Source organism: Acomys russatus, chromosome 14 (assembly GCF_903995435.1).
Source record: "Acomys russatus chromosome 14, mAcoRus1.1, whole genome shotgun sequence".
Lineage (NCBI taxonomy): Eukaryota > Metazoa > Chordata > Mammalia > Rodentia > Muridae > Acomys > Acomys russatus.
In genome coordinates, this window is record NC_067150.1 from 14,034,360 (window position 1) to 14,056,999 (window position 22,640).

Consider the following 22,640-nt stretch of genomic DNA (forward strand, 5'->3'; position numbering starts at 1 on the left):
TCTTACAGAAGCTTTTCAGTTTCATGAGGTTACTTTATTAACTGTTGACCTGAGACCTTGAAGTTCTGTTGAGAAAATTGTCTCCTGTGCGAATGAATTCAAGGCTCTTCCCCACTTTCTCTTCTAATAGATTTAATGTATCTGGTGTTATGTTAAGATCTTTGATCCACTTAGACTTGAATTTTGTGTGGGATGGGAAATATGAATCTAATTAAATTTTCTACATGTAGACATCAAGTTAGATCAGTGGATTTTACTCCTTACTATATAATTTCCTGAGATTACTGCTTATACTAAGATTTGATGGCAGCCATCATTATTCATTAAGGCATATTTCCAGCACTGAGTTTCATACTTTAAATCAGAAATGGAATAATAAAACCATATGCAGAAGATACTAGATCTTAAGTCTCCCATGTCTGTCTTCAGTGCCTTGTAAAAATGATAGAACAGCAATTACTTTCATAGTTTTCCTTTTTTCCTCAAATATATTGAATTTGTGGACATGGCTGTTCAGTATTGTCTTAACTGTTGACTCTTGTGGAAATACCCAACCACTAGAAGTGATGACAATTCATAGGCGGTTGGGTATTGTTACAGTTATGTTTATATAACTGTGATTGCTTCTCTTAGTTTCTCTGTAAACCTGGCTATCACAAAAGTAACTGAGACTCTTATTTTTGTTTAACAATAAGCTTCACAGCACAAGAACTGAGAAGGGACTACTCAATTCTTAACCTTCTATGCTAATGTGTGTTCATCCAGTGTTCATCCAAGCAGTACTTGCACTTTGTAGATTTCCTGCTCCAGCTTCTTTCTCCTGATGTTTCATGGACCTCTGTCTGTGATTGAATCTCCTACTCTAAGTCCTCCTCCCTTGACTAGCAGGAAGTCCAGCCCTATTCTCTACCAAGCTCAGTCACTTGATGTAAGCTATTTTATAGGCATACCAGGAGACTATTAGGGAGCAGTGTTTGCACACTACTAAGACAGGAAATTCTCAGAACAAGGATTATAATCAGATATGGAAGTATTTTGAAATCATCATTTGAATTACATAATAAACTTTTGCCTACAGGGTACTACTTAAGTTAAGAAATCTAGATGAACATAAGCAACCCAGAAATCAGATAGCTTGAAAGCATAGACTTCCTGTGCTCTTACGTGTGGATGTCATATGCTTAGTTCCTTGAGTTACTGCCTCAACAGATTTGAAATTATGAACTGTATGCTGGAACCATGATCTGGTCAAGCCTTTCCATTTATTAGTTGCTTATTGTCAGGAAATTTTATAACATCATCAGAAGTGAGCATAGAGCAGGTGGTTTTCTTCTCTTTCTTTTAGAATTTGTTCTATATCTTACACCAACATTAGATCAGAAGCACAGCAAAGGCATTAACCATGGGAGAAAAATCTACCATATATTTGGAGGAAACTGAACAAATTTCTTTGGAAAGTGATAATTGGGATTAATCCTCTGAGCCAACTCTCCAGCCAAGAAAAGCAATTATTATAAACTTCCAAATAAAACAAAACATTTGAAAGTCTAAACATGACGCTAAACATTTGAAGCTCATCTCTTATCAGTCAATGCATGTTTGTAACTCATAATATTTATGAATAATGAGTAACACATGCACAAAATATTTCTTAGAACAAATGCTCTTAGAAGTTTCATAAGTAATTTCTATAAATGTTATGAAATTTCAAATTTTTTGAACACCACTCAACTCAAAAGAACAATAAACTTGTGACAAAATCAACCAAATGATTTTGTCATGCAGACCACGCAGACTATGAACTTAGGACAAAAATTTATTTTGCAATTAAATAAAAAAAATATATATATTGTAGATTGTGGATAGTCTATAATCATTTTTGGTATATTAGATATGGGTAAACAGATTCATGACAATATTTATATAATATACTGAATTGGATAATTATGTACAGTTGAAATAATGTAACTTATTGTATGAAAACTACACCTCAATATTTTTTTTTAGTAATAGAGTGACAACTAGTCCAGCTAACATATTTTGGAATTAAAATGAACATTGGCAATTTGAGTTATTTATATTTCATTAGCATCATAGTCACTCACATTTTCCCATGTTACTAAAATAGTTCCATTAATAATCTCTTCTCAAATTTATTTCCTCACTAGTTTCTTATACTGTAGTGTATTCAATTCATACTGTACAAGTAGTGAAAAAAATTCCCACCTACTCTGAATTTTTAGGAATGTATGTGATAGTAAGTTTTGTATATAAGCAGTAATTATATTAAAATTTGACTTCAACAGTTTTTTGATCATTCATTTTTTACTAATATATAATTTATGGCTTTACAAAATAGTGATGAAGTACTCAGGAGAAAACTCAGGATGCAAATCAGCAGTAAAATAAAGGAAGCTATAAGTCTAAGTTATGAAAGAAGCTTGTTAATATGGACAAATAAAACTATGTATTTTTCTTAAAAGACTGTTTCTTCTTTTACAAAAATAATTTATGAGGGAATTTGCATTTTTTCATATCTACTCAATAAAAATTCATTTTATTCAATAATATATTATATTACTTCTAGACATTACAAATGTATGTTGTATATGATAATGAAATTATAGTTGGTAGCTACTGAGTATAAAGTATCTATGCAAAATAAATATTACCAAATAAATTCATAGTATTAACCCACCAACATTTTCAATTTTATTATGTAATAATAAGTATTAAGAAGATAATATATTTCATGCTGTACAAATGAAGCATATTTTTAGGAATAGAAAGTTATCTTCCTAATTTTATTTATATTTCTGTTTCCTTTGAGGATATAAAAGGAATGAAAGTACAAATAAAAAAGAAGACAAAACATAAAAATACTTGAAATGCATTTGAGCCAGTACTAAGGCTTTTCCATGTTCTTTCCTGATATTATAACAATCCAAGTGACAGTTCTTTATTCATGAGCATTACTTCTCAAGGATTTCAGATGCCTAATGCTCACAGAGGAATTACAAAGTTAGACTTATGAAAAGCTGAGAATATTAAGTCCTCAAATGTCCCAGTCACTACAGATACTCTGTGGTCACACTCAGAAGCCATACCTTGGTCAGCAGAGACCACAAGCTTTTCTGGTATCAGGAATCAAGATTGACTGATATTTTGTGTTTCTTATGTGTGTGGCTTATACGGACTTGTTTCACTTCCAAGATGTAACTGAGCAATATTCTTTTGTGTTCATGCTTAGGATATAGGATGTCCCCAGGATTATGCTTCTCTGCTGAAATGTATCTTTTCATTTTAGTCTACTTTGGAGTTTGTATGGTGAAGATGTAAGATGGTGGACAGTGTTGGTACACTTTTGAAACATCTGCCTTTATTATCCTCATCTTCAATATTCTTCTTCTACTTTTGCAACAGTAATATGAGATTATTTCATTATTCTAATGTTTCATGGATACTAGTTATAGCTTTCTTACTCCATATAAATGTCCTATTTTGATCAAATTTGAATTTTTTTTTCAGAAATTTCAATCACGTGGTTAGTTTAGAATGGTAAATACATGAGTGTATGAGAGTAAGTTATTCTTGGAATTCATTTTAGACCCTTATTTTCCTGAAAATTTAACCTAACAGATCACAAGAGAATACTTTAACCAAGATGATGATCTAGTTCCCTGTTTCCCTGTGAATATTTTTAAAGTGAAGAAAAAATATTAAAATACCCAAAAAGTAAGAATGCAAATATGTTTCCTCATTTTAATAATGATGATACTTTGCCATCAGAATTCATAAACTTAGTAAATAGAGTATATCAACATAATACTTTAATTTCTCTGTATGTATAATTATGGACAGACAAACAGCTACCAGAATATGTTTCCCTATTATTATGTACATATATACAGATTTATTATGAAATTTATGCACATTATACTTATTTACCTACTCTTTACTGTATATCATCATTTCTCTATCATCCCCAGGACACAGGCAACTGACAATTTTTTCTTGAACATATTCAATGAAGTATATATAATATACATAATATACATTTGAAGTATACATTATAATAAGCCAAATGAGGACATAAACATTTCCATTTCTTTCCCACATTCCACAAGTAAGAAGAGAAATATAAAATTTCTATTTCTCTCTGTCATAATTTTCTCCCAAAATGAAAACAGAACAATGCAAAGCTATGAGTCAGTGCATACCCTCCACTACCAGGAGGATCCAAGCCTTCTAGTATCACCAGGAAATTGCCCTCATATGCACATATACATACACATAACACATACAAAAGCACAAATATACATGTGACAGTTTTAAAATCATATTCTCTAAAATTTTCAGAGAGGTAAAACCTGAAAAGCTTGGAGTACAATATTTGACCAAAACACTAATTTATCCAAGGCAAACTAATTATTTAAGGCTTTAAATAGAACATTAACGTTAACATTCAATGTCTGAGTGAGGTACGTAATATCTTAAATTTTGTGAATATCATAAAGAACATTTAAGCTTCTATAGGATAGTGGGATGAGGATAGTTGAAATCTATAATTGTATAATATAAAATGAAACTTTCAAAGTTCCAAACAAACATAAATTCAGTGTTTGCAAAGCATGTTTGGAAATTTTACCTTTCCCAAAGAAATTTCTTGTGATTGATTATTTATGTATTTTGAAAATAGTGATTATATCATATCAACATTTTACTCCCTCCAACCATTTCAATGTTTCTCCACTTGTTCTTACTCAAATCCATTGACTCTTCTTTTTTAACTATCTATTTATTTCTGTGTGACTTATACCTATTAATATATTTGCTTTTCTAGATTTGTTTACATATGGAAATCACTAAATTTGGAATTTTTTTGCCTGGTTCTGATTGTATAGCACAAGAGAATCTTTGACTTAAATAGGGTAAAAAAAATTATTTGTCAAATGTGGGTCATGACAGTCAAGTAAATAACAAATCAAATATATTATATTTAGAGATTTATATCACTATGTCAATGTAGCATATAGAAAGCCACAGAAAAACTCACGAATTTTCAGTCACCAAAAATTCTGTCTGTTTGGAACATATCAGAGTTTCAAGTCTTGATCAAACAACACATCAGAGAAGACATGATACCTTAGCAATAAGTTTCCATAAGGCTTCTTTCATATCTTTATTCCTTAAGCTATAAATAAAGGGGTTCAGCATTTGAGGGAGCACTGTGTACATCATATATGACACTGTAGTTATCTGAGGTGAAACAGCAATTGCAGAACTTATATAAACCCCAACTCCTGCACCATAAAATAAAGAAACTACTGACAAGTGAGACCCACAAGTGGAAAAGGCTTTGTACCTTCCTCTCAAGGAAGATATTTTCAAAATAGAAGAGACAATTCGAGTATAAGAGAAAATTATCCCAGAGATTGGAATGCCGCCAAATATAAATGTCGCCAGGTATATCAGGATGTAATTGATGAGAGTATCAGAGCAGGCAAGCTTGATGACCTGAGCAAGTTCACAGAAGACTAGAGGAAGTTCAAAGTTTGTACAGAATGACAGCCTCAGTACCATCAGACACTGTAATAAGCTGTTCACAATGCTAATTATCAAGGAAGATAGAATTAGTAGACCACAGAAGTATTGATTCATAATTATTGTGTAATTCAGGGGATGACAAATAGCTGCATAGCGGTCATAGGCCATTGCGGCCAGGACACAGCTTTCTACTAAAGCAAAATTCAAAACAAAGCAGGCCTGAGTGATGCAGCCTGTGTAACTGATGCTCTGATCCTGTGTGTGGATGTTCTTCAGCATATTTGGGACGGTGGTTGTGCTTAGGCAGATGTCAGCAAATGAGAGTTTGGAGAGAAAGAGGTACATGGGTGTTTGTAAGTGGGAGTCAGAGCTGACAGCAATGATGATGAGCAAATTTCCCAGAACTGTGACAAGATATATAAACAAGAAGAGGCCAAAGATGAGGGGCTCCATTGCTGGATCATGGGTTATTCTCATCAGAAAAAAGTAGGATATATCTGTTTGGTTTCCAGGTCGCATGTTGTTGATCAACCTAGTAAAAACACAGAGTTAATAAACATATATAGGAATACCATGCTCAGCATCACTTAGGAGCATGTTAGGGATGCAGTTCATTTGCAGCCTCCAGCCTCATTTAACATGTAGATCAGGAGACAATAGTTAATTTCCCTTGGTTGGTTGTAATACCTAATGTGTTGTTCATTACCTATTTTCTCCTATTTTCCTGCAGAAATTTTTGTGTCATTGCACATATGTGGATTACAGAACAGGCTTACAGTGGACAGTAACCTTTTGGAACTTGATTTCAGAGGCTGGAACTCTAGTTGTCAGCCTTGGCAGCAAGAAACTTTACTGGCAGTCCCAATGTATTTTGAATTTTGAGAAAATGTATACTTAATGACATTCATTCTCTTTTGCATTGTAAAATTATGTAAAGATCAAATATTTCATTTACAAACTTTTTCATCACCTTATTTTTCTTTCACTGCCATTTGATAAAACATAATATTAAATACAGTTACACACATTTTCATTCAGAAAAGAGCTTTATATTCTCTGTAATGGAGAGTTTATATTCTAAAAAAAGTGTAAAATTCCTCTCTTCCACCAGGAAGAGCATCAGAATGACAATGGCATCACTGAAATTACATCATTTTCCATCCACAAGTATCTACCAACAAAATCTGTAGTGAACCAAATTTTGTGATCACTTGAATAATACATAACAATCCATTAATCCCATCTTTATTGTTATTCTACAGTTGGCTGTGACTTATTAATAATTTCTATATTTCTCTTACAAAACAATCTCCAATTTAAAAAGAAAATAAGAGCAAAATGACAACATTGCCTGAACATATATCTTTCACTCTTTAAATGAATGTCAATATTAATAGGTTTAATTTCCATATTTTTATAAATAATCGATCATAGCTACTTTTATCCTTTATTCTATGCTATCTCACTGTGCCTGCATTTTATTTCATTCCTGTAATTTTCTATCTGATTTTATGTCACATTTGTTCTATTATCCTTTCCTCCTACCTCATAATCACATTCTTTTTGCTGTCTTTTTTTAGGTTTCATGACCTGTCATTTTCTTATATGTGTGTACACACACACAAACACTCATACACACACACTATTTATGTATATATATGCATATATATGAAAAAGAACATATCATTTATACATAGACATGCATACATATACAATATCTGAGTCTGTCTTACTTCACTTTATGTAATAATTTCTAAGTACAAACATTTTTCCCAAAACATTCAAATTTTTCCTGTTTTATGATTAATAACATTTATTTTGCATATGCACGATGTTTTCTTGTCTATTTATATAAACTCTTCAATAAGTTGCCTTCATTAGGGTGTCTCTTCATAGCAATAGAAAAGTAGCTAAGACAATAAAGTAGGCAAATATTCTTTCCCTGAATTAGACCCCCAGTTCTTTCTTAGCTTTTTGAGACAGTGTTTTGATCTACAGCTCAGTCTGGCCTCACATTCAGCATATAGCCCAAGCTACCCTTTCAATTGTGAATACATAAACAATCAACATGAATAAAAAATATTCTGTAAATATGATATATAGAGACTCTTAACTATATGCTCTAAGTGTATGTATATGGGTTGACTTTATGTAGCAGTACCATTTTCTTTTATTTTGTTGAAAACTCACATACTGATTTCCATAGTAATTGTCCTAGCTTAATTCCCTAGCAGAGAATAATGCCTCTTCTTTCTGTTTATCTTTACCAACCTTTGTTGTCAATGAAACATGTTTTTAAAATTCAATTCACACACAGACACAGAGAGAAAGAGACAGAGACAGAGACTGAAAATGAAATGAAAAGAAAGTTTAGCATTTCAATCAGAAAAATTCCACACACTATAAAAAGAGAAAATTTGAGAATAAAGTTACATGATATTTAATAAACAGTCAACTAAATATTGTTTCTACTTAGATGTAGAAATTGTACCTAACTGAGACTTATTTTTCTCTACCATCCACTTTATACAAGAGAAAATTAGACGTATATAAATAGAAACATAATATGTTACTGCTCAGTATAGAAAAATCCAACAGAGAATTTTAGGTGACACATGTAAGACATTCAAGAGCCTATAACTTATGTCCCTATAGAAAAGCATTATATTTACTGGTGTAATATAGAACTCGCTAATCCATTAGTTACTAAATGCTGCAATTGGGAACTCAGTCATTATGAAACAGACCACACCCACAACTTTTCAACAATCAGATGTGAGTACTCAGTACACTAGAAAATAGATGATGGAATGTGATAAATAGACTGTTTACACTTCTCACTCCCTCATTAATTTGTATCACAGTTTTCACTGGATATAAGCAAACATTCATCTATTAGACTTCAATATATCTCGATAAACACCATAAGGACATTTCATTACTACAAAGACATTGAATGAAAATACTCATAGCAGCACTCAACATATATTAGTTCTTCCAAAAGATTCATTAACTCATTAGAAGGAACAATATGTAATAAAAATTGAGAAACTGAACAGATAACATCTTTAGATTGAGAAAAATGCAAATCAGAGCAACAGCTAACTGATTAAATACCTTATAGAATTATCTTCTTTTGCATATTAAGAATAAAAAATAAATTAAATAAATAGTATATGCATCTGTTTATATAAGACCTTATAGAGAATAAAGTAAATGGAATCATGAGTGAGTTATGTATGTATATCACAAATATAAAACATCCACCGCAGACTTAATATGATCAGAAAAAGCTCTAAAATATCACCTTTATGTTGAAGACACAAAATGTGACTGTGTTCAAAACATACAAGAGTCAGAGGTGTTCTTTCTTGATTTGTCTGGGTCTATTGAATGAGGTATCCACATATTGATTCTACTGTTCCTGTGTCCCCAAGGGCTTAACATCCAAAGGTCCTCATTAGAGTAATTATTACATTTCCATTCTGATCCCTGGAGTGCCTATTATAAAAGACAGTGAAGGTAAAAGTGATTCATCATCAATAATGTGATGATTCTTCTGGGGACTTTTAATCATTCAGTTCTTTACATCCATGTGTGCTTTTAAATTATTTTAAGAGCATTATACAATTTTATCATTTTTATGTCTTATTACTCCCTCTAATCTCTCTTACATACCTCTAATTCTCTCTTTGAAATTTATGATCCTTTTGCTAATTGGTGTTAAAGACACATATTTATATGTGAACGCGTATACATATTCCTAAATACAACATACTCAGTTCTTTAATACTATAGTGTATTATATTATACAATATAATACATACATATGTGTTCAAGACTGATCATTTGGTAGTGGATAACCAATTGGTGTGCTGTTCCCAGGGGCATACTATTTCTACTCCTTTCAGCATTTCATAGTTGCCTATAGTTATTTGTGTAGAATCGAGGTCTTACGTCATTTCAAAAACCCATTTTAGCCCAGTTGTTGTAATCCTTAATCAGCTCATGTTTAATCAGTCACTTTGGTGAGATGTTATTATTTTGGCTTCACACATTACCAGAATATATCTGTAATTTACTATTCTTATACATCTATCCCATATTGTTCTGAAAAGATACATTGTCCTTTACAGTTATGCATCATAATAGTGTTCTAATTAATGACGCTAAAGAATCTGCTTTGATCTTATCATTTAAAATGTTTTTATATATGGTCATAAATATTAATATTGCAGATATTGTAAAATATATTCTAAAAATGCAAACACTGTCTCTCACAGGTTGTGGCTAAATTGCTATAGTTGAATTGTTTTAAGTATTATTCATGTAGTATTTGTGTTTAAAGGGGAACCTAAGCATGCAGTGATGAAGGTGTCAAGGTCAGATAACAATGTATAGATGTCAACTTTCTTCTATCAATAATCCTGAACTTGAAGGGAATGACATAATATGCGATTGTCTGAGAAGCCATGCTTGTGGTCCACATATTGCATTTAAAAATATTTTTTTCTTTTTTTTTATTAATTTATTCTTGTTACATCTCAATGTTTATCCCATCCCTTGTATCCTCCATTCTTTCCTCCCTCCCCTTTTCCCATTATTCCCCTCCCCTATGACTGTTCCTGGGGGGGATTACCTCCCCCTGTATATTCTCAGAGGATTTCAAGTCTCTTCTTGGCTACCTGCTGTCCTTCCTCTGAGTGCCACCAGGTCTCCCCCTCCAGGGGACATGGTCCAATGTGAGGCACCAGAGTACGTGAGAAAGTCGTATCACACTCTCCACTCAACTATGGAGAATATTCTGACCATTGGCTAGATCTGGGAAGGGGTTTAAAGTTTACCTCCTGTATTGTCCTTGGCTGGTACCTTAGTTTGAGCGGGACCCCTGGGCCCAAATCTGCCTATCATATTGTTCTACTTGTAGGTTTCTAGGACCCTCTGTATCCTTTTATTTTGCTATTCTCCCATGCGTCTCTCATTTAGAGTCCCAATAGGATAAATACATAACATGCTTTTGTTGTTTAAATGTCCATGAAACACTAAATCTTGAAGGGTCCTGTGGCACATGTTTTTAATCGTACTAGTTGGGAGGCAAAGGCAGATGCATATTTGTGAGTTTGAGGCCCGCATAGTCTACATAGAAATATCAATGACAATGAGAGCTACATAATAGACTCTGTCTCAAAAAATATCAAAACAAAATTCTTTTGCCTCATATGGCATTTTTTAAAATGTCATACATGCACATATGTTTTGTTTAAATTCTCTGCTCACAATTCATTTCTTAATTGTCCCCACAAGCTTTCCTTCCTATCTTCAAGTACTGTCTTTTTTTTTTATGAAAACTAAACTGAGTCCACTTGGTGCTCCATCTATATACCATGGTAAAGGACCAATTACTGCATCATAGGACGCTCTCAGGGGCCCCATCCTGAAGAAACTTAATCTCCATGCCCACATGAATTAATTTTCAGTAAATTCTTTTCTATGAAAATAATAAAATTAATCTCCTAACTTAGTGTTAGAAATGTTATTTTGTATGGGTCTTTTGCACCTAGTTCTAGCAATAGTTCATGTTGCAAGAGCTCTATCATGTCCAGAAAGTATTTTTGTCCCTGAAGACATCCACTGTGTCTAACTCTTACAATCTTCCAATTTATTCTTCTGGGCTGATTTCTAGGTCTTCTAGAAAAGGGATGTAATACAAATTAACATTTCTAGTACTAAGTTAGGTGGTTAAAAAAAAAGGAAGAGAAGAAATGTAGTAATTAAATTATAATTTATTTTTATTCTTTGTGCCATTTCCATAATTTTATGTAAATTAAAACCAAAAAATTACAATGATACTTGTAAAATCTGAAGTACATTTTTTTTCAGTTAAGCATAATATGCATCATTATGAATATATGCCACTCAGGTGTACTTTTGAAAGATAATAGCAAATATGCAAGTATTTCTGAATACAAATACATATAGTTCAATTTTTAATAAATAATTATATGCTACAATTTTTAGAAAAATCTACAATTGAGTACTACTCAACTCAAAAACAGTAATAAATTATTGACACAATCAAATGGATGAGTGTGAAAATTTTTATGAAATAATACTACATAAGCAAAAGTAATTTGACTGTTCAAAAAGAGCTTTTACATCTTAAAATTATAGATAATTCACTAAATTTTTTTGCTATTTCTTAGATATACATAGACAAATAATAGAGGGATGGCTATATTTATGTATGAATGTCAAGTTGGATAATGTTCAGTTGAAATAATTTAGCCTATTATATGAACATTACCTAAAAAAAACCTTTAGTAACACAACATGAAATATGGATCTTTTGTTGTTAAAGTATGAGCATTTTGTAATCTATTAACTGGGTTTCATTTACCTTTATTTACATATATACAACGCAACGTCATCATAGACAACCTAACCCTCACCACATCCCTCAGATCCCTCTGAAATAAGCCCCGTTCAGCTTTATGTCTTCCTTAGGATTCCATTTCCCATTGCATCCACTTAGTTCTGCTGATGTACTCATGGGTGTGAGACAGTCCAATGGAACATGGCAATCTCCTAATATCCAAAACTGCTACCTCTCCTTAGAAAATTATGCTATAATAGGTTTTGCAGTAACTACCAATTGTAAGTAATAATGTCAGCAAAACTTGACTTCAACAATTATTCTGAGTATTCAGATTTTATTAATATCCCCTTTTTTCTGAGAAAGCGCTGGATAGATTTCTAAAGTGGTTGTACCAGTTTGCATTCCCACCAGCAACGAAGGAGTGTTCCTCTTTCTCCACATCTTTGCCAGCATGTCGTGTCACTTGATATATGGTTTTATAGCATAGTAATTAAGTACTCAGGAGAAAATTAAAAATTCATATAAGCACAAGGAAAAGAAAGCTATTCATAAATCTCCTTTTAGAAATATGCTCATAGATCTTCACCAACCCTGCATCTGACAAAGGTCTAATATCCAAAATATATGAAGAACTCAAGAAATTAAACACCACCAAGCCAAATAACCCAATCAAGAAATGGGGCTCAGAACTACACAGAGAATTCTCAACAGAGGAATATCAAATGGCTGAGAAGCACTTTAAGAAATGCTCGGCCTCGTTAGTCACCAGAGAAATGCAAATCAAAACGACACTGAGATTCCATCTTACACGCATCGGAATGGCTAAAATCAAAAATTCAAGTGACACCACATGCTGGCGAGGATGTGGAGAAAGAGAAAAACTCCTTCATTGCTGGTGGGAATGCAAACTGGTACAACCACTTTGGAAATCTAACTGGCGCTTTCTCAGAAATATGGGAATAGGGCTACCTCAAGACCCACCTATTCCACTCCTTGGAATATACCCAGAAAATGCTCCACCACACAGCAGGGACATATGCTCAATCATGTTCATAGCAGCCTTATTCATAGTAGCCAGAACATGTAAACAACCTAAGTGTCCCTCAGTAAAAGAATGGATAAAGAAACTGGTACACTTACACTATGGAATACTACTCAGCTATTAAAAACAAGGACTTCTCAAAATTTGTGGACAAATGGACTGAACTAAAAATGATCATAATGGGTGAGTTCACCCAGTAGCAGAAAGAGTCAAATGGTATATATTCACTTATATCTAGACACTAGCCTAAGGGGCATGTCCCATGAAAGTCTTCACTTACCAGGAAAGTGGGTCATAGGGGAGGACATCCTACTGGGACTTTTGGTGAGAGAAGCATGGGAGAATGGGGAAATAGAAAGATCCAGAGGGTCCTAGAAACCTACAAGAAGAACATCATGATAGGAAGATCTGAGCCCAGGGGTCCTGCTCAAACTATGACACCAGCCAAAGACAATATGGGAAGTAAACTTCAAACCCCTACCCAGATCTAGCCAATGGACAGGACATTCTCCACTGCTGAGTGAAGAGTGGAGACTGACTTTCACACGAACTCTGGTGCCCCATTTTTTTTACCACGACCCCTTGATGGGGAAGCCTGGTGGCACTCAGAGGAAGGATAGCAGCCTACCAAGAGGAGACTTGATACCCAATGAGCATATACATGGGGAGGAGGTCCCCCTCAGTCACAGTCATAGGGGAATGGAGTAAGGGGAATATGGAAGGGAGGGACGGAGGAATGGGAGGATACAAGGGATGGGATAACAATTGAGATGTAATATGAATACATTAATAAAATATTAAAACATTATAAAAGAAATATGCTCTTTAATGTGAAGACATTAAAATATACATTTTCTTAAAGATTAATTTTAATTTCACCATGAGATAATTTATAAAGTAACTTGTGATTTTTTAAATCAACTAAATATGAAAGTAGTTTTATTTCAGTAAATATATTTATGTTGCTTCAAAATATTACAAATGCATTTTGTGTATGATACTTACAAATATATATATTTAGTTAACACTGATTATGAAATGTCTATACAAAATCAATGTTCCCAAATGTTAACACATTATTAGCATATAATTTTTATTTTTATCATTATCACAAGTATTATATATGCAATATATTTATTATGCTATATAAACAAATCCCATTTACAGAAATTGAGAGGATTCATATTACAGATTATATTCAGGTGTGGTTTGAGCAAACAAAGGGAAGCAAAGGGATAAAATGGGAAGACAACAAAACTAGATATTGAAGGTACTCTAAATCACTGTTGTCCAGTAATAAAGTCTTTCCCAGGTTCACTCCTAATGACTAAATACTCCAAGTTATATGTCTTTATTCATGAGTTTTTCTCCCCTAGGATTTCAGCTGCCCTATGCTCCAATAGTAATTACAAAGCTAGATTTATAAAAAGTTTTGCATATTGGTGGCCCTAAGATCCAAGGACCCATACACTACAGAGTATGTAATGTAGTGTGAACATGTCAGTGCTATATCACACTTGGCACCCTTACCTAAGTCAGTAGGCAGCCAGCTATTCTGGTCTTAGGATCCAGGTTTTGCTGCCACTTTATGTTTTCTTTTTTCCCTTGTATTTTCCATGTGGTTCTCTTTCATTTTCAAGAAGGAGGTAGGAAATATTGTTTTGTGTGTTCATGCTAAGGATATCTGAACTCTCCTGGGTCATGCTTTTCTGAGGAGACAGTTCTATGCCTGTTAGTCTTCTTCAGGCAGCAGTGTGTTAAAGTCAAAAGGTGCTTGATTGCTCTACTTGTCAAGAATCCGTTCTATCTGCTTCAGATTTCCTTAATTTTCTTCCATTTTATACCAGTAAGTGAGAAGATTTTATTCTGACAGTGTCTCATGGAATCTAGTTATGGCTTCCATACTGCATTTAATTTATTTTTCAGCAAATTTGAAATATTTTCAGAGTTATGTATAATTAATTTAGAGTGGCAAATATGCGAGTGTACTAGACCATGTTATTATTGGTTTTCACTTCCAGATTTTTATTCCTCAGTAGTTAGTGGATCTTTACCTGAAACTATTTTCTACCTATGAATATCCTAAGAGATCACAAGTAGAGAATGAGGAAGACACCAAGATGGTGCATATATTTATATGTGTCCCTGCTTTCATTATGGATTTGTAAAACAAAAGCCAAAATAAAATAGTACTAAAAGAATAAGAATGTATATATGCTTTCTGAATCCATAAATGATAGCTTGCCTTCAAAATTCCTAAATATAATAAACAGCATAAATAAATACAATATACACATTAGGTTCCTTTATGTTACCTTTCAACTTTCAAAGAGAAGTAAATATTTTACTTTAATTTTTCCTAATATGTAATTTTGGATTAATGTACATGGTACGGGAACATATTTTTGTATTTTATGTATATGTGTGTGTATATATACACAGATTTATTTAAATGTTTGGATTCTACTTACCTTCATACCTTTTATCTATATTTTCATTTATCTATCATCTGAAGAATACCAGACATCTCTATTTTCTTTGCTATATAATAAGCCTGATAAACCTGATAAGGAGATAAGCATCTCAACATCTGTCTTACATTCTGTAGGTGAACAGAAGAATCTAAGGAGTATTTCTCTCTCTATCTGAATTTTCCCATATAATGGTAATAGAACCATTCAAAATGATCACTTGGTTACCAGCACATACCCTGATAATCCCATAGCTCACATAGTGAATGTTGGTGACATGTGAGAGAGTGATATTTACAGAACGTTGTTCCAGGAAATATGTGTGGATGTTTTTCCTGTAAAAAGTTTAGCTTCTGAACACTGCAAAGCAGCACATATATGGAGACCAAATGGACTCTGGAAAACCTAAGCAAACTTTCATTACTGATGTATTAATTAACCAAATTAATGTAATTTAAAAGTTCTACCAAGTAAAAACAGCCATGGAAAACAAAAGACAAGCTACCTCAGAGACATCTAGAAGGCTGGAATAAATGCTATTAAAATAATCAAAATAACTATGAATGTTGCAGTCACATCTCATTGCTTAAGAGCATATATAGATTTCTTTTAGAGGACCTGATTTTGAAACACGATGTCAGGCACTCTATAACTTTAGTATCAGAAGAATAGAAACCCTCTGTTCTCACCAGGAAATTATACTCATGTGCTAATGCAAATAAACATATACATTATACTTGTAAAAAGGATAGTCTTTAGAATATTCAGAGTGTGAAGCATGCAAAATGTTCAGAGTATTACACTTGAGGGAAACAGATTTTTCATGGCAAACTCTTCTAAGGGTTAAAAAACAATCAAAAATTATAGGAGACAATGGCTAGGTGAAAAACAAAATGGTAAATGAAATTTAACTTCTACTGCATAGTAAGATGATAATAATTGAAATCTATAAATTTTTAACCCAACATGTGGCTTTGAAAGATGTGAACAGTAATAAATTGTATGTTTGCAGATCCTAAAAGGTTGATTCATTTTTCTCATGAAAATTTCTGATAATATTTTAAAATATATTTTAATTATATATTTATTCCCTCATTTACCTCTTGAAAAAGTATCCACAATTCTCTATCAAATTCATTGACTCTTCTTCAATCATTACTACACATATAAATATGTGTGATTTTTATCTATCAATATTTATAGTTACCATATGTAAATCTGGTTCTATACATGATAAAATTATTGAATTTACCTGCTTCTGATATTTGTCATGAAAAATTTATTCTGTATATATTGTAAATATCTCTTATAAAACTGTGTCATGACCATAAAATAAGGAATCACAAAGAAAAGATAATAATGAAAATATTTCTTTTTTTTATGGCATATAGAGGAGTACAGCAAAACTCAGATATACTCTTACTCAACAAGAATTCTTATGATAGGCAGATTTGGGCCCAGGGGTCCCGCTCAAACTAAGGCACCAGCCAAGAGGACAATACAGGAATGTAAACTTTTAAAAAATAACCCCTACCCATATCTAGCCATGGTCAGAATATCTCCACAGTTGAGTGGAGAGTGTGATACGACTTTCTCACGTACTCTGGTGCCTCACATTTGACCATGTCCCCTTGAGGGGAGACTGGTGGCACTCAGAGGAAGGACAGCAGCTAGCCAAGAAGGAGACTTGATACCGCTGATTAGAATATACAGGGGGACGGAATCCTCCTCAGGAACAGTCATAGGGGAGGGGAATAATGGGAAAATGGGGGTGGGGGGGGAGGAATGGGATGATACAAGGTATTGTGAGTAAGAACATTGAGATGTAACAAGAATAAATTAATAATAAAAAAAAATTAAAAAAAAAAGAATTCTGTATGTGTGGAACATATGAATAACTCAAGCCTAAATCAATTAACATATTACCGAAAACAAGATACATTTGTGATAAGTTTCCCCAAGGCTTTCTTCATGTCCCTATTCCTTAAGCTATAAATAAAGGGGTTCAACATTTGAGGGAGCACTGTGTACATCATATATGACACTGTAGTAATCTGAGGTGAAACAGCAATTGCAGAGCAGATGTAAACCCCCACTGCAGCCCCATAGAATAAGGATACAACTAAAAAGTGAGACCCACAAGTGGAAAAGGCTTTGTACCTTCCTCTCAAGGAAGATATTTTCAAAATAGAAGAGACAATTCGAGTATAAGAGAAAATTATCCCAGAGATTGGAATGCCGCCAAATATAAATGTTGCCAGGTATATCAGGATATAATTGATGAGAGTATCAGAGCAGGCAAGCTTGATGACCTGGGCAAGTTCACAGAAGAATAGAGGAAGTTCGAAGTTTGTACAGAATGACAGCCTCAGTATCATCAGACACTGTAATAAGCTGTTCACAATGCTAATTATCAAGGAAGATAGAATTAGTAGACCACAGAAGTATTGGTTCATAATTATTGTGTAATTCAAGGGATGACAAATAGCTGCATAGCGGTCATAGGCCATTGCAGCCAGGACACAGCTTTCTAATACAGCAAAATTCAAAACAAAGCAGGCCTGAGTGATGCAGCCTGTGTAACTGATGCTCTGATCCTGTGTGTGGATGTTCTTCAGCATATTTGGGACGGTGGTTGTGCTTAGGCAGATGTCAGCAAATGAGAGTTTGGAGAGAAAGAGGTACATGGGTGTTTGTAAGTGGGAGTCAGAGCTGACAGCAATGATGATGAGCAAATTTCCCAGAACTGTGACCAGATATGTAAACAGGAAAAGGCCAAAGATGAGGGGCTCCATTGCTGGATCATGGGTTATTCTCATCAGGAAAAAGTAGGATATGCCTGTTGCATTTCCAGGTTCCATGTTGCTGATGAACCTAATAGAAACAAAGTGAAATCAAATGTAGGGACACAATGCTTCATCAGCACTTGGGGATACATTGGAAATAATTTTACTCTCAATTGAGGTGTTTTCCTCAGCCTAATTTAAAATATAAACTAAGAGATAATGCTTAATATTTCATTTGGTTGATTTCAATACTTGCTGATTTCTCATTTATTTACATTTAATATCTAAATAGGAAAGTTCTTATGCATTTTTAAACACATGTAGAGGCCATAATGGGACTTCTAGCAGTCCAGGCTCTCCTTTTACCCAATAATATTTGCCCTAATAGTCAAGTTCTCTATATTGGCAGCAGGAGACCTAGTAAGTCATCTCACAGGTGCAAAATATGTTGACTTTTGAGGAAATATATACTTAATGAAGATCTCTACCATTTTCATAGTAAACACATAAAGGTATAAGTATTTTCCTTTGCAAGATTTCCCTCCATCATATTCTTTTCCTTGTTCAGTGACATTGTCAAAATACAACTTTAAATAAAGTCTACACATATTTTCATTATAAAGGGAAGTTTTGTAAATTTTTTAACAAAGAGTTTGTATTCTATTAATCTGTAAATTCCTTCATTTCAGGAGCAACAGCACTAGTATCACAATGAAGTAATGTCATTGAACACACTGTGTTAATACCTGATTAATATAAAACAAACAAGAGATTCCATTTCATCTTTTATTTTTTAAATTTTTATTATATTTCTTTTTCACAAGTACATTTATATTATTACACATAAATAAAATAAACTACAGACAGCAGGAAGAACCACAAATGTATCAGGAATTATATAAATATTCCATTCATAGTGATTTGGGTATTTGTATTTGGCAAACTTGAAGAAAACATCTTTCCTATCTTGGTGAATCTAAAATTCTGAATGAAAATCAATATCTATCATATCTCATCTTGGTCAACTTAAAACATCTATGTAGACCTAAAAACATCTTAATTACCAAACGACTAAGCTTAATTATAAGATTAAACTATCTGCTCTTCAACGCCATCAGAGACTTGACAGGGAATTAAACACAATTATCTTCAGGAACTGGAAGTGCAGGTTAATAGCTTCCAAAAAGAAACAATGACAGAGATAGTTTACTTCCTGAACAGTCACCAAAACCTCTCTATAATACTGCAGCATCATGTTCAGTCCTCTGGTCCAATATATCTAATGGGCATAAATGTCACTTTATTGTGACTTATGGATATTTTCTGTTAATAAGCAATCATTGATTGATTAAAGAAACACAAAGGAAAAGATAACATCATGGTCCTAAAAAAATTTATCTTTAAATTACGTTCCAGAGTAATATATTTCAACACCACATTTCATAAATAATTCTATGTCATTATTTAGCCATAATATTTCCTTCAAACCCTATTGTTCCCTTTCTCTTTCCTTGTCTGGCCTGCTCTATTATCCTTATACATAGTCTCCTTTCTTCTCTTTCTGCTATTATGGTATGTCCCCATATGAAATATATACACAGACACACACACACACACACACACACACACACACACACAGAGAGGGAGAGAGAGAGACAGAGACAGAGACGAGAAGCGACAGAGACGAAGACATAGAGAGATGATAGAAAGAGATTTCGTAATGGAGAGACAGAGATTAAAGCTAGTAACGTCATTATATCATTTGTTTCAATTCATTCTGTGCTATCACACCTCATATGATAATTTGTAGAATTATGCATTTATCCACAAATCTTATAATTTTCTTTTTCATTGTGTATATGCACCATATTTTTGTTTTTCATTTATTTATTCTTTTCTACTGTGAATACATAGCCAATAGACATGAATAAAAAATACTCCATGGATAGGATATAGATACCCTTGGTTTGTGTAAGTGCATCGACTTTACATGGTAGTTTTATTTTTATGATTTTTTTCTATCAGTTTTTATGAGAAAAAACTTTATGCTTGATTTCCCTACTTGAGGGACCTACCTTAACCTCCCACAGGCAGTGAATGGTGTCTCTTTTTCTTTTGTTAACATGTGCTGTCAGCGTAATACGTTTTTTTTTTAACATAAACTCATTCATAAATGTTGCTAAGTGCTGAGAATGAAGTGAAATAAAAATTTAGCTTTTTAAAACATAAGTATTCCACAGCATATGCAAAGAGAAAAACTGAGAATAAAATTATGTGATATTTCTAAGAAATGGTCGTCAAATGTTGGATTTCCACTTAGATGGCGAAAGGTTATGTCTAATTGAAACTTTTTAAGCTACATTTTGCTTCTGCCATATTTACACAAGAGAACACTTAGACACGCATGAACACCAAGACAATTTAACAGTATTCATGATATAAAAGCCCAGAAGAGAATTTTTATATGACATACATAAGACAATCAGGGTGCTACTTCTTATGAACTTGGAGGATATATAAGGGGCTAAGCCATCGCTTACTAATTGGCATAATATGAGACTCAGAGACCCAGTATGATACAGATGAGAACACACGACCTTTCAAGAAATGCAGACTGATTGCTCTGTTTTTACAGTAGAAAATAGCTCATTGTGTGTGTCTAAATAGCCTGTGTGCAGTAATTATTTTACCACTCACTTGTAACACACCATTCATACCTGTGCATTCAACTGTTTAATATTCAAGTATTCAGTAAATATTTAAATATATTCTCTGTCAGTGTACCTTGATGAGCAGCATGGGACTTCCTCACTACTTTAAGTAAATACAGTGGAATCACTCATCACAGACTCTTTGCCATTTTCTTCTAAATTTCTAAGCTGTGACACTTTGCAAGCTGTTCTACAATTTCATCAAAATGAACTATATAACATAAGAATTATTGAAAGTCAAAGAAGTGGCATAATGCCAAAATGCCTTATGAAACATTCCTTACACAGAATCCTATAAATTTAAGAATACAAAATGTATATTATTTGCGCACACATATGCATGTGTAAAGAACCATATAGGAAATAACAATTGATTTATAAATGAGTAAGATATAGAAATCATGCCTGATCAAAATGTTAACTACATTTAATGAGGACTAAATGGCTATCAAGGGCATACCTTGCTTTTGAAGAGAGGAAATGTTCATGTGTGTAAAATACAGACAGAGTGGGCATTAGCTGGTCAAGCCGTATCTTCTGTAGGAAGAGGCACAGGTTTTTCTTCCTGAATTAAGCATATCTAGTGAATGAAATATTCACAGAATGATTCTTACCCACTCTGCCTCTCTAAGGGCTCAATATCCAAAGATCCTTATTAGTGTCGCTATGACACTGCCATGAAATCCCCTGGAGATCCAGCCATTAAAGACAGAAAACATGGAAGTAATTTCATCATCATTAATGTAATGACTCCTTAGGAGACTTTTCATCATTCTGTTTTTCTAGCCACTAGTATTTTTATTATTATTTCTTTCATATATTGAGCATATAATAAAATTGCATGTTTGCTCCACCTTATTGCTCCCTCCAGTCTCTCCTTTATACTCCCCATACCCTATTTCAAATTCATGGCCTCATTTTTATTAATGAATGTTTCATAAGGATATATATTTACATATATTCATGTATGCCTAAATATAATATGCTCAGGCTCTATAATATTCTTTATATGTGTATTGTTATTTTTTTCAGAACTGGACATTTGGTATTGGATAACCAAGTAATATGATATTCTATGAGAAAAATGATTTACTCCTGCTCTTAACATTTTTTAATTACCTATAGTTCTCTGTCTGTGAGGCATTCTGAGCTCTCATATGTCCTCCTTAACATATCTATTTTTGTTTTCCTTGTTTTTCTCATGCTTAGATAATCATGCTGGTGAGATTTTGGATATAACTTTTGTTATTACTAAGAGACATTTGTCTTTTTTTTTTAAATCTTAAACATATATCACAAACAGCAGGAAGGGAATACAGAGGGTTAGACACTGACATCCACAAATTATCATTCAAAATGCATAAAATAGCAAACAGAAAAAACTGACAATAATGAAGTAAGTCATTCAATCAGATCTGAGTCCACATCATCAGAAACCCTACATGCAAGTTTTTTAACTCACATTTTTCTTTATTTGAATTGCTGCTGTCATATTAAAACAGCACATTTCCCTGACTTCTTGGCATCTCTGATTGTACACTAACAACAAGGTAATCAACAGCTGCCTTGTTTTCTATTCACTCTTCAATGTGCAGGAAGATATAGTTTAAAACTTTAGCGACTTTATAGGCCATCTAGTTAAGCTGTCTATCAGTGTATATATCCAGACTGGGCAGACCTATTACAGAGAGTACAATGGCTACAACA

At 33.2% G+C, this 22,640-nt stretch overlaps 2 protein-coding genes across 2 annotated transcripts; both read right to left on the bottom strand.

Annotated features, from left to right (window-relative positions):
- Positions 1–5,127: 5,127 nt before the first annotated feature.
- Positions 5,128–6,066, bottom strand: LOC127197959 (olfactory receptor 7G2-like). Its single transcript, XM_051155768.1, has one exon. It carries the CDS (start codon positions 6,064–6,066, stop codon positions 5,128–5,130), a length of 939 nt encoding a protein of 312 aa, XP_051011725.1.
- Positions 6,067–17,358: 11,292 nt separating this feature from the next.
- On the bottom strand, positions 17,359–18,312 carry LOC127198737 (olfactory receptor 7G1-like). Its single transcript, XM_051156781.1, has one exon. The coding sequence runs from the start codon at positions 18,295–18,297 to the stop codon at positions 17,359–17,361; it is 939 nt and encodes a 312-aa protein (XP_051012738.1). The 5' UTR covers positions 18,298–18,312.
- Positions 18,313–22,640: the final 4,328 nt, after the last annotated feature.

Excerpts from the sequence above, each read along its gene's own strand:
- LOC127198737 (XM_051156781.1), bottom strand. The coding sequence starts at position 18,297 with ATGGAACCTGGAAATGCAACAGGCATATCCTACTTTTTCCTGATGAGA.
- LOC127197959 (XM_051155768.1), bottom strand. The coding sequence starts at position 6,066 with ATGCGACCTGGAAACCAAACAGATATATCCTACTTTTTTCTGATGAGA.